The 12,368-nt window shown below is 40.3% G+C and overlaps 1 protein-coding gene across 8 annotated transcripts in view; it reads left to right on the forward strand.

The window, feature by feature from the left end:
• PAM (peptidylglycine alpha-amidating monooxygenase) overlaps nt 1–12,368 on the forward strand; it is a 180,562-nt gene that overhangs the window by 161,091 nt on the left and 7,103 nt on the right. For all 8 annotated transcript variants that reach the window (XM_010831969.1, XM_010831967.1, XM_010831968.1 and 5 more), the window contains 2 exons: nt 1,102–1,201; nt 5,990–6,043. In XM_010831969.1, coding sequence (XP_010830271.1) covers nt 1,102–1,201; nt 5,990–6,043 — 154 coding nt within the window. The remainder of the gene's footprint in view (nt 1–1,101; nt 1,202–5,989; nt 6,044–12,368) is intronic.

Raw genomic sequence — 12,368 nt, forward strand, 5'->3', positions numbered from 1 at the left:
GAAAGTCACATAAGAGAGCTGCCCTTTCTGCTGTGTCCTCGTGAGTGAGATGACATGATGTTGAAATGAAAATGTGTGGTGCAGAAAGATATCATAAAACACCAGTTTAGCTGCAGTAGGCACAAAAGCCAGCAAATACTGGAGGGAACACTCCATTTGTTTCCTTTGCTGACTGAAAATATTGTCAACACTGGGCTTCAGAGTAGGAGTACGCCATATTACTGCAGAGCTCTTAATATGCATTTCAGAAATAATTGGAATGCCCTGAATCTTTAAAATGATACCTCTTATCTGTAACACATAAATACTTTTTAAGGAAGTGTATGATAACTTGATGGGAATTAAAACAAAAACAAAAACTAATTGCCTGGTCCTTTTTAATTGTCTAAATTAAGCCAGCAAATTTGACAGTGGTCAAAGTTAGAAGAAATATGAGGGCAAAAGGGAAAAGTGAAAGTCACTTAGTTGTGTCCAACTCTTTGCGACCTCATGGACTATACAGTCCATGGAATTCTCCAGGCCAGAATACTGGAGTGGGTAGCCTTTCCCTTCTCCAGGGGATCTTCCTGACCCAGGGATCGAACCCAGGTCTCCTCCATTGCAGGCGGATTCTTTACCAGCTGAGCCACAAGGGAAAACCAAGAATACTGGAGTGGGTAGCCTTTCCCTTCTCCAGCAAATCTTCCAAAACCAGGTCTCCTGCATTGCAGGCAGATTCTTTACTAACTGAGCTATGAAGAAAGCCCAAAGGCAAAAATAAATAAAAATAGATAAATATAAACAATTAGATAAATGGCATAAAACCAACTAAACAACACTGTAAAAAAGTAACCTCCTTGTAAATGCTCGCTGTTTATAAGACCTGAAGTCAGTGCTGAGGCTCCCAGGGCGTTTCCCACCTTATAGAATTAGGTCTGGCGGAGGCGGCGTCCAGTGCGTGAATGGATGACACAAATCTTTCGTGTTGAGCTGCTTCCATCACTGTTTCTTTGGTTGAGTCACATGCTTATGGTTCCCTTGTGTGCTCTGCTCTGCCTTTTCGCCACTTCATGAAGAACCGGGCACGGGCTCGCCCTTACCATGTGCTTCTTGTTCTGGCAGCACTTCGACATGCCCCACGACATTGCTGCGTCCGAGGACGGGACCGTGTACGTCGGAGACGCTCACACCAACACCGTGTGGAAGTTCACCTCGACCGAAAGTACGGCTTTTACAGCGTGATTGTCCACACTTTTCACTCAGGTTTATTGCTTAAAAACATGTGAAAAGAAATGTGCTTGTCCTTCTCTTTTTATGGTTAGTAGCGTAAGAATTCAAGGTTTGATTCAGTTCACTTCAGTTCAGTTCAGTTGCTCAGTCGTGTCCGACTCTTTGCAACCCCAAGGTATGATTGGCAGTTGTTAAAAGACCTCTTTGGTAGTCATTTCAGGGATTAAATGTCTTTAAAGTGGAAAGCAACTTTTTTTTTTTTTTCTGCTGGAAGTTATACCCTTGTTTCCACAGATATTCCACAGGAAATTCTTGATGCCTGAAGAAATGTCTATTATGTTGAAAGCCCACATTAATTCCCACTTAGCTCTACAGGGAGGAGCTGGCTCTGGCAAAGCAGAGAGGCTGAGGGAGGCATCACTTCACAAGTGGCTGTTCGGCTCTCAGTAGCTGCAGAGCATCTCAGAAGACCAGTATCTGAGTCAGACATGTTTCATCCCAAACAGGAGGCACTCTGCATTTTCCCTTCAAAATTCAGGTTGTTCAAAATACTGAACTGTCTTTTCATGAACTCACAAATCATGTCTGGGAACAGAAGAGCGTCTCTATCAGGATCAGGCCCAGCTAGTTTGGGGATTTCTAATTGTACTTTGGACATTTCTAATTCTTAAAGGGTATTCTAAACTAGCCTCTAAACTAGCCTTTTTCTACTAAAAAACTTAAGCTTTCTAACTTGAACAATACCAAATGCTTAAGAGGCCACAAAACTCAGTGTCCAGAGATGCTTTTAAAATATGTCAGGGTACAAGCAGGAAGAGAAGATGAGGTTAAGGAGAAGAATTGAGGATAATAAATTTGAGGTATTGGGAGTTACAACAGGTTTCTTTAAATAGAGAAAAAATAAAGACCGGTGGGCTTGATGAAGGTAAGAAATACTACTTACAATAAGGAAAAATGCAAATTATAACAAGGAAAAAATACAAGATATAACAAAGAAAAGTAAAATAATGAGTCCAAAAACTTTAATCGTATAGCATACAGGTCTTGGGCAAGAATCCCTTAGAAGAAATGGAGTAGCCCTCATAGTCAAAAAAAGAGTCTGAAATGCAGTACTTGGATGCAATCTCAAAAACGACAAAATGATCTCCATTCATTTCCAAGGCAAACCATTCAGTATCATGGTAATTGAAGTCTATGCCCCAAACAGTAACACTGAAGAAGCTGAAGTTGGACAGTTCTATGAAGACCTACAAGACCTTCTAGAACTAACACCCAAAAAAGATGTCCTTTTTATTATAGGGACTAGATTCCCTAGAATGTGAAAGTAGGGAGTCAAGAGACCCCTGGAGTAATAGGCAGCTTTGGCCTTGGAATACAGAATGAAGCAGGGCAAAGGCTGACAGAGTTTTGCCAAGAGAATGCACTAGTCATAGCAAACACCCTCTTCCAACAATACAAGAAAAGACTCTACATGTGTTCATCACCAGATATTCAACACCAAAATCAGATTGATTATATTCTCTGCAGCCAAAGAGGGAGAAGCTCTATACAGTCAGCGAAAACAAGATCAGGAGCTGACTGTGGCTCAGATCATGAACTCCTTATTGTCAAATTCAGACTTAAATTGAAAAAAGTGGGGAAAACCACAAGATCATTCAGGTATGACCTAAGTCAAACCCCTTACAATTATACAGTGGAAGTGAGAAATAGATTCAAGGGATTAGATCTGATTGACAGAATGCCTGAAGAACTATGGATGGAGGTTTGTGACTGTACAGGATGTGGTGATCAAGACCATCCCCAAGAAAAAGAAATAGAAAAAGGCAAAATGCTTGTGTGAGGAGACCTTACAAATACCTGTGAATAGAAGAGAAGCAAAAAGCAAAGGAGAAAAGGAAAGATATATTCATCTGAATTTAGAGTTCCAGAGAATAGCAAGGAGAGATAAGAAAGTCTTCCTCAGTGATCAATGCCAAGAAATAGAGGAAAACAATAGAATGGGAAAGACCAGAGATCTCTTCAAGAAAATTAGAGATACCAAGGGAACATTTTATGCAAAGATGGGCACAATAAAGGACAAAAAGGGTATGGACCAAACAGAAGATATTAAGAAGAGGTGGCAAGAATACACGGAAAAACTGTACAAAAAGATCTTCATGACCCAGATAATCATGATGGTGTGATCACTCACCTAGAGCCAGACATCCGGGATTTCAAAGTCAAGTGGGCCTTAGGAAGCATCACTACGAACAAAGCTAGTGGACATGATAGAATTCCAGTTGAGCTATTTCAAGTCCTAAAACATGATGCTGTAAAAGTGCTGCACTCAATATGCCAGCAAATTTGGAAAACTCAGCAGTGGCCACAGAACTGGAAAAGGTCAGTTTTCATTCCAATCCCAAAGAAAGGCAATGCCAAAGAATGTTCAAACTATCACATCAGGTGCCCAAAGTATTGGAGTTTCAGCTCATCTCACACACTGGCGAAGTAATGCACAAAATTGTCCAAGGCAGGATTCAACAGTACGTAAACAGTGAACTTTCATATGTTCAAGCTGGTTTTAGAAAAGGCAGAGGAACCAGAAATCAAATTGCCAACATCTGGTGGATCATTGCAAAAGCAAGAGAGTTCCAGAAAACATCTACTTCTGCTTTATTGACTACGCCAAAGCCTTTGACCATGTGGATCACAACAAACTGTGGAAAATTCTGAAAGAGATAGGAGTACCAGAGCACCTTACCTGGCTCCTGAGAAATCTGTATGCAGGTCAAGAAGCAACAGTTAGAACTGGACATGGAACAACAGACTGGTTCCAAATAGGGAAAGGAGTACTTCAAGGCTGTATATTGTCACCCTGATTATTTAACTTGTATGCAGAGTACATCATGCAAAATGCTAGAATGGATGAAGCACAAGCTGGAATCAAGATTGCCAGGAGAAATATCAATAACCTCAGATATGCAGATGACACCACCCTTATGGCAGAAAGTGAAGAGGAACTAAAAAGCCTCTTGATGAAAGTGAAAGTGGAGAGTGAAAAATTTTGTTGGCTTAAAGCTCAACATTCAGAAAACGAAGATCATGGCATCTGGTCCCATCACTTCATGGCAATTAGATGGGAAAACAATGGAAACAGTGACAGATTTTATTTTGTTGGGCTCCAAAATCACTTCAGACAGTGGCTGCAGCCGTGAAGTTAAAAGATGCTTGCTCCTTGGAAGAAAAGCTGTGACCAACCTAGACAGCATATTCAAAAGCAGAGACATTACTTGGCCAACAAAGGTCCATCTAGTCAAACCTATGGTTTTTCCAATAGTCATGTGTGGGTGTGAGAGTTGGACTATAAGGAAAGCTGAGCACCAAAGAATTGATGCTTTTGAACTGTGGTGTTAGAGAAGACGCTTGAGAATCCCTTAGACTGCAAGGAGATCAAACAAGTTCATCGTAAAGAAGATCAGTCCTGAATGTACATTGGAAGAACTGATGCTGAAGCTGAAACTCCAACACTTTGGCCACCTGATGCAAAGAAATGACTCATTTGAAAAGACCCTGATGCTGGGAATGATTGAAGGCAGGAGGAGAAGGGGACGATGGAGGATGAAATGGTTGGATGGCTCCATGGACATGAGTTTGAGCAAGCTCCAGGAGTTGGTGATGGACAAGGAGGCCTGGCGTGCTACAGTGCATGGGGCTGCAGAGAGTCAGACACGAATGAGCAACTGAACTGAACTGAATTGAGTCCTAGTGAGGGCTGAGTGCACAGAGGTGCCTGAGGACTGACGCCCTTCGGCAGTAGCTGCAGACTTCCCTGTAAGCATGCCTGTCCCACCACCTGTCTCCACAAAGAGAAACCAGAGGGTTTGGACAGATAAGAAAGCAAGGAGAGATGGATAATTCTCAGTTGCATGACTGAAGTCAGGCTTTTCAGAATAAAAATAAATCATTAAATACCCTTAAAGATGGAAAAAAAAACTTCAGAAGTCTAACTAGTATCTTCATTTTACACATAGGAACATGATACTTGAACTCATTAAGACTTCTGTCTAAGCCTCTTTATTCCAGTATTCCAGTTCCACTCCAGGGGTTGGTACTAAACAGAGATGCATATCCGAGTCACCTGGGGAAGGTTTTCAGAGCACACATGGCCAGACCTCACTCACAATCTGCAGGAAAAAGAGGGGTTATAATATGAGTATCTTGGAAAGACTTCCCAAGTTGGTTTGAAATATCCCCTGATTGAGAAGCACTGCAGTACAGCATTCAGCTTTGAAAGAGAAGCCTTCTGCATAGTCCAGAAGGCAACCAAATAATAAATCTGGAAAACAGCACCTTGGGAACAGTAACACTGCCATGGGAGGCTGAACAAGAGTCTTGTGTATTTATGTTGTAGTATTTAACTAGGCAAATGAGTTTGTCAACTAGAAGACTGATAATCAAACGTGACAGATCCAGTAATCAGTCTGAGATGTCCACATGAAAACAGCTCCTTGATATTTCAGAAATAATACAGGATTGTAGACTTCACATGGAAGATCTCATTTTATGTACAAAGATCTTAGAGAGATTATTTCAGCTTTCCCTAGGAGGATTTTATCCAGGATTCTAGGACCTGGCGCCTAATTAGTGATTTATAATATTAAACTCTTTTCTAGTATAAAAATGTATTCAATGAATTAAAGAAATTTTTCTGCTGAAAAAAAATGAATATCAAAATTAAGGTTTCAAATTTTTGTGGGAGGGAATTCTGATTTTTCTCTCTACTTGCTGTGCTATGTTACAGAAATGGAACATCGATCAGTTAAGAAGGCTGGCATTGAGGTTCAGGAAATCAAAGGTTGGTCAGATTCCTCTTATGCCTGTGAAACCCAGGGCGGTTTGTGTTTAATTCATTTATGGTTCTTGATTGTACTTAAAATTTTTCAGGTAAAAATATAATACAACCCGGTAATCATTTATGGTTCTTGATTGTACTTAAAATTTTTCAGGTAAAAATATAATACAACCCAGTAAATTATCTATTAACTTCTACTATGTACTTGAGCCTTTAAGCCTACATGTTGCCACTGCTTTTTCTGATAGACTGGAATAGTAATAATGAGCTCAAATTCAGTGATTTCAAGTGATGAAAAGTGATTGGGGGTGTAAGAAATCTATAACATGTGGGCCAGAGACATTTAGAGAGGAAAAAAGTCAGTTGGTCACTTCTGGAAGTATTTTAACCTCAGCAAATTAGAAAAATAACATCCAGCACACTGGGAAGGGTCTTCCTTTATGGGCTCTAATCGTTAGAGTGAAAAATATCTTTGGTGAGTTAATAATATAGGGGTCTGAAAAGATTAGCTGCTCCCTAAGCTCTAGTCTTACTACCATTCAGTCCCCAGCATTTACTGTGGGCCATCCATGTGTAATATACAGCAGGTTTAAGGTAAACGAAACTGTGCCTGACTTCAAGACGCTTACAGCCTGTAAGGACTCTGCGTGTACACATACATACACATATGCATATGCGGAAGTGTTAGTTGCTCAGCCATGTCCCACTCTGTTGGACCCCATGGACTGTAGCCCACCAGGCTCCTCTGTCCGTGGGATTCTCCAGGCAAGAATACTCCAGTGGGTACCCTTTCCCTTCGTCAGGGGATCTTCGCGACCCAGGGATCAAACCCAGGTCTCCTGCATTGCAGGCAGATTCTTTCCTATCTGAGCCTCTCTCTCTCTTTGGTGTATATTGTAAGGCGTGGGGAAATAGAATGTGGGTACTGGTAAAACTACTGGATTCATTTGGAATCCCGGTCAAATTATTTTCTCCCTTTCTTAGGTTCAGTTTATATGTATACATTTTCACTATTTGCAGGGGTTTGACATGGTCATGTGTAGTTAAGAACTCACTAGAGGTGTTCCTAATGTTTAAGTAGCCAAGTGGCTCATTTCTTAGTTACTTTACAAATTATTCTCCTAGATATTAAGACTTAACCGTAGGCTTCTTGTTTTCCTTTCTCATGAAAGCAGGTGGAAAAGACATGAAAAGAAGCTAGAAGCAAGAGGGAGTTTAGGGATTTTATATAGGCAGATAAGAAAATATAGCCGGCTCAAGGTTGAAAGGGGTAAGCCAATATTATAAAATAAGTAAATAGCAACTCTTTGGCATTTGTAGAGATTATACCCAGGTGACACTACTGAGTGACATTCATACAACACTCATATTGAAGAAGTTCCTATTTTCTGCTTTTGTTATATATAGAATTATTGATAAGTTCTGTCTGCCCTGAAATAGAGGTGTTGGAAAAGATACTATCTAAAGCCATCACTTATGGAGCACAAAAAGGGGCTATACAAAAATTAGGTTTAATCCTTACACCAACCAAATGATAATTGCTCTTATCCTCATTTTACATATGTGAGGAAATAGAGGAACAGAATTAATACTAAGATATTAAATGGTAAAACCAGAATTTAAACCAGTCTGGCACCAAAGCTATGTTCTGAACCACTGTTACTGTCCTATTGAGGAGAAATGAGTACCACCAATTCATTCCCCTTAAGTTCTTCCAAGAATTACAGATTGGTGATAGTTGTAGTTTATTCTGAAATTGCTGGATTTCAAAGTAGCCTCACACCATTTCTGTTTAAATCAGTCAGTTCAGTTGCTCAGTCGTGTCCAACTCTTTGTGACCCCATGGACTGCAGCACGCCAGGCTTCCCTGTCCATCACCAACTCCCAGACCTTGATCCAAACTCATGTCCATCAAGTTGGTAATACCATCCAGTCATCTCATCCTCTATTGTCCCTTTCTCCTCCTGTCTTCAATCTTTCTTAGCATCCAGGATCTTTTCTAATGAGTCAGTTCTTCACATCAGGTGCCCAAAGGCCAAAGTATTGGAGTATCAGCTTCAGCATCAGTCCTTCCAATGAATATTCAGGACTGATTTCCTTTAGGATGGACTGGTTGGATCTCCTTGCAGTCCAAGGGACTCTCAACAGTCTTCTCCAATACTGCAGTACAAGAGCATCAATTCTTAGGTGCTGAGCTTTCTTTATGGTCCAGCTATCACATGCATACATGACTATTGGAAAAACCATAACTTTGACTATACAGAGCTTTGTTGGCAAAGTGATGTCTCTGCTTTTTAATATGCTGTCTAGGTTGGTCATAACTTTTCTTCCAGGTGGCAAGCATCTTTTAATCTTATGACTGCAATCACCATCTGCAGTGATTTTGGAGCCCTAGAAAATAAAGGCTGTCACTGTATTGTTTCCCCATCTATTTGCCATGAAGTGATGGGACCAGATGCATGATCTTCATTTATTGAATGTTGAGTTTTAAGCCAACTTTTTCACTCTCCTCTTTCACTTTCATCAAGAGGCTCTTTAGTTCTTCTTTACTTTCTGCCATAATGATGGTGTCATCTGAACTTGTCCCGGCAATTTTTATTCCAGCTCATGCTTCACCCAGCCCAGCATTCTGCCTAATGTACTCTGCATATAAGTTAAATAAGCAGGGTGACAATATACAGCCTTGACATACTCCTTTCCCAATGTGGAGCAAGTCCATTGTTCCATGTCCAGTTCCAACTGTTGCTTCTTGACCTGCATACAGATTTCTTAGGAGGCAGGTAAGGTGGTCTGGTATTCCCATCTCTTGTAGGATTTTCCACAGTTTGTTGTGATCTACACAGTCAAAGGCTTTAGTATAGTCAATGAAGCAGAAGTAGATGTTTTTCTGGAATTCTCTTGCTTTTTTTATGATCCAGTGGATGTTGGCAATTTGATCTCTGGTTCCTCTGCCTTTTGTAAATCCATCGTGAACATCTGGAAGTTCATGGTTCATGTACTGTTGAAGCCTAGGTTGGAGAATTTTGAGAATTACTTTGCTAACATGCAAGATGAGTGCAATTGTGCGGTAGTTTGAACATTCTTTGGCATTGCCTTTCTTTGGGATTAGAATGAAAACTGACCTTTTCCAGTCCTGTGGCCACTGCTGAAGTTTTCCAAATTTGCTGGCATATTGAGTGCAGCACTTTCACAGCATCATCTTTTAGGATTTGAAATAGCTCAGCTTGAATTCCATCACCTCCACTAACTTTGTTTGTAGTGTTGCTTCCTGAGGCCTACTTGACTTTGCACTCCAAGATGTCTGGCTCTTGGTGAGTGATTATACCATCGTGGTTATCTGGGTCATTAAGATCTTTTTTGTGTAGTTCTTCTACATGTACTTGCCTCCTCTTCTTAATATCTTCTGCTTCTCTTAGGTCCATACTGTTTCTGTCTTTTATTGTAAAATGTTCCCCTGGTATCTCTAATTTTCTTGAAGAGATCTCTAGTCTTTCCCATCCTATTGTTTTCCTCTATTTCCTGGCATTGATCACTTAGGAGGGGTTTCTTACCTCTTCTTGCTATTCTTTGGAAGTCTGCATTCAGATGAATAAATCTTTCCTTTTATCTTTTGCCTTTCACTTCTCTTCTTTTCTCAGCTATTTGTAAGGCCTCCTCAGATAATCATTTTGCCTTTTTCTATTTCTTTTTCTTGGGGATGATCTTGACCACTGCCTCCTGGACAATATCACAAACCTCCATCCATAGTTCTTCAGGCACTCTGTCTATCAGATCTAATCCCTTGAATCTATTTCTCACTTCCACTGTATAATTGTAAGGGATTTGATTTAGGTCATACCTGAATGGTCTAGTGGTTTTCCCTACTTTCTTCAATTTAAGTCTGAATTTGGCAATAAGGAGTTCATGATCTGAGCCACAGTCAGCTCCTGATCTCGTTTTTGCTGACTGGATAGAGTGTCTCCGTTTTCGGTTGCAAAGAGTATAATCAGTATGATTTCGGTGTTGACTATCTGGTGATGTCCATGTGTAGCGTCTTTTCTTGTGTTGTTGAAAGAGTGTGTTTGCTATGACCAGTGCATTCTCTTGGCAAAACTGTTAGCCTTTGCCTTGCTTCATTTTGTACTCCAAGGCCAAACTGGCTGTTACTCAGGTATATTTCTTGACTCCCTACTTTTGCATTCCATTCCCCTGTGCTGAAAAAGACGTCTTTTTTCATGTCAGTTCTAGAAGGTCTTGTAGGTCATCAAATAACTGTTCAACTTCAGCTTCTTCGACATTAGTGGTGGGGGCATAGACTTGGATTACTGTGATATTGAATGGTTTGCCTCGGAAGTGAACAGAAGTCATTCTGTTTTTGAAATTGTTCCCAAGTATGGCATTTTGGAGTATTTTCTTGACTATGAGGGCTACTCCATTTCTTCTAAGGGGTTTTTGCCCATAGTAGTAGATATAATGGTCATCTGAGTTAAATTCACCCATTCCAGTCCATTTTAGTTCACTCATTCCTAAAATGTCAATGTTCACTCTTGCCGTCTCCTGTTTGACCACTTCCAATTTACCTTTAAATAGTTCCCACCAAAACTCTGAGACTATACTGGTTGGCCCGTTGTGAACAGCCCAGCCACCCTGTCTCACCCTGGTTGGCCAGTCACAGTGACCAGTGCTCACCCATTGATCACGTTCTCTCTCCCTCTGCACACCACAGAGTCCATCTGGTCATGGAACTTCCCAGCAGTTCAAATAGTAAACTCAATTGAAATCTTTTGTCATGACAGTCCTATTTTAATAGTTAGGAATACCCAAACCCAAATGAGCTTGTTCTAGTCCTCTTTGAACCCATATGAGTCTTACTAAACTTTTTTTTAAAAAAAGATTATTTTCTTACTACAAAAGGAATATAAATCATGCTGGATCTCCAAGAGTTTTGTCTTTTATCACAACCTATAAGCTTGGTTTCAACCAGCTCTTACAAAAGAGAGAGAGAAACATCTTCCCAGATTAACAACCCTGTAGATACATGGTAATTCCACTAACCTTTCATGACACTCATCCCCACTGAATGGTTATACAACTGATCAGTAATAGCAGTTTCTAAACCAGTACTGTGTTCTCAGACAGTTTCAGGGATAAGAGAATTTGTGATGCTAAGAAACTTAGGAAAGGGATTGAAACTTTCAAATGAAGTTACTAAGGATAAAACAGACACACCAATATCCCTCCAAAAGCATAGCCTTCACCCCTCCCCCACCCCACAGTGAAAGATGATGATGGTGAATCTGTCTTAGGAAAATAGAAATAAATTCTCTAATGCCATTGGCATCTTAGACCTCATGGAGAGTAACACATTGTAGAGGAACCACAGTGCAGTAAACAAACCCAGAAAGGTGTAGAGGAATACCTCGTTTTGTTGCACTTTGCTTTTTACACTTGTGTTTTTCTCAAGTGAAAGTTTATGCAGCCCTGCATTGAGCAAGTCTGTCAGCACCATTTTCCAACAGCATTTGCTCACTTCCTGTCTCTGTGTCACATTTCGGTAATTCCTGAAATATTTCAAACTTTTTCAATGTTATTTGTTATGGTGACCTGTGATCACCATCTTTGATGTTACTGACTTGCTGAAGGCTCAGATAATAGCATTTGTTGCAAGAAACTTTTTTTTTAATTAAAGCATGTACATTTTTTAAGAATGCTATTGTATGCTTAATAGACTATTGTATAGTATAAACATAACTTTCATATGCAATGGGAACCAAAAACATTTATGTGACTTGCTTAATTGCAGTATGTGCTTTAGCAATGGTCTAAAACTGAACCTCAGTGGCTCCAAAATAAGCCCGAAATCTCACTGATGCTGTATGGACTTTCCATGCCTTCTCACATGTTACTTGCCAGTATGCCATCTAAAACTTTCACCTTCAGTTCCATCTGTGATGAATGGGGTAGTAATTGTTATGTTGCTGTATTTAGAATGTCTCTCCTTCCTGTCCCAGTTATTTCCATTCCAAAGGTCTCTGGGCTTCTCCCCTTCTGTAAAGGGGGAGAGATGCATACGTGCTTGTGTGTGTGAGCTCACACGAGAGTGCACCTCCCTTTCTAAATGCATTGCTTTAAAGAAGAAAGAGAACACCTCTTATGCATCAGTCTTCAGGATTATTTTTATTTCCAGGTATCTGCAGAGATGCTGGGAAAGCTTGTTTGAAGACATTTTTGTTGTCAATTTAATCTATCTGGCATCTTGTATGACAGGAAAATGTCAATGAGGAACCCCCACCTTCCAGTAGCACCAGGTCCTGGCTAATCTTAGAGCTTCTCCATTCCATCTTCATCA

The sequence above is a fragment of the Bison bison genome, unplaced genomic scaffold (genome assembly GCF_000754665.1).
Source record: "Bison bison bison isolate TAMUID 2011002044 unplaced genomic scaffold, Bison_UMD1.0 scf7180017864533, whole genome shotgun sequence".
Classification (NCBI taxonomy): domain Eukaryota; kingdom Metazoa; phylum Chordata; class Mammalia; order Artiodactyla; family Bovidae; genus Bison; species Bison bison.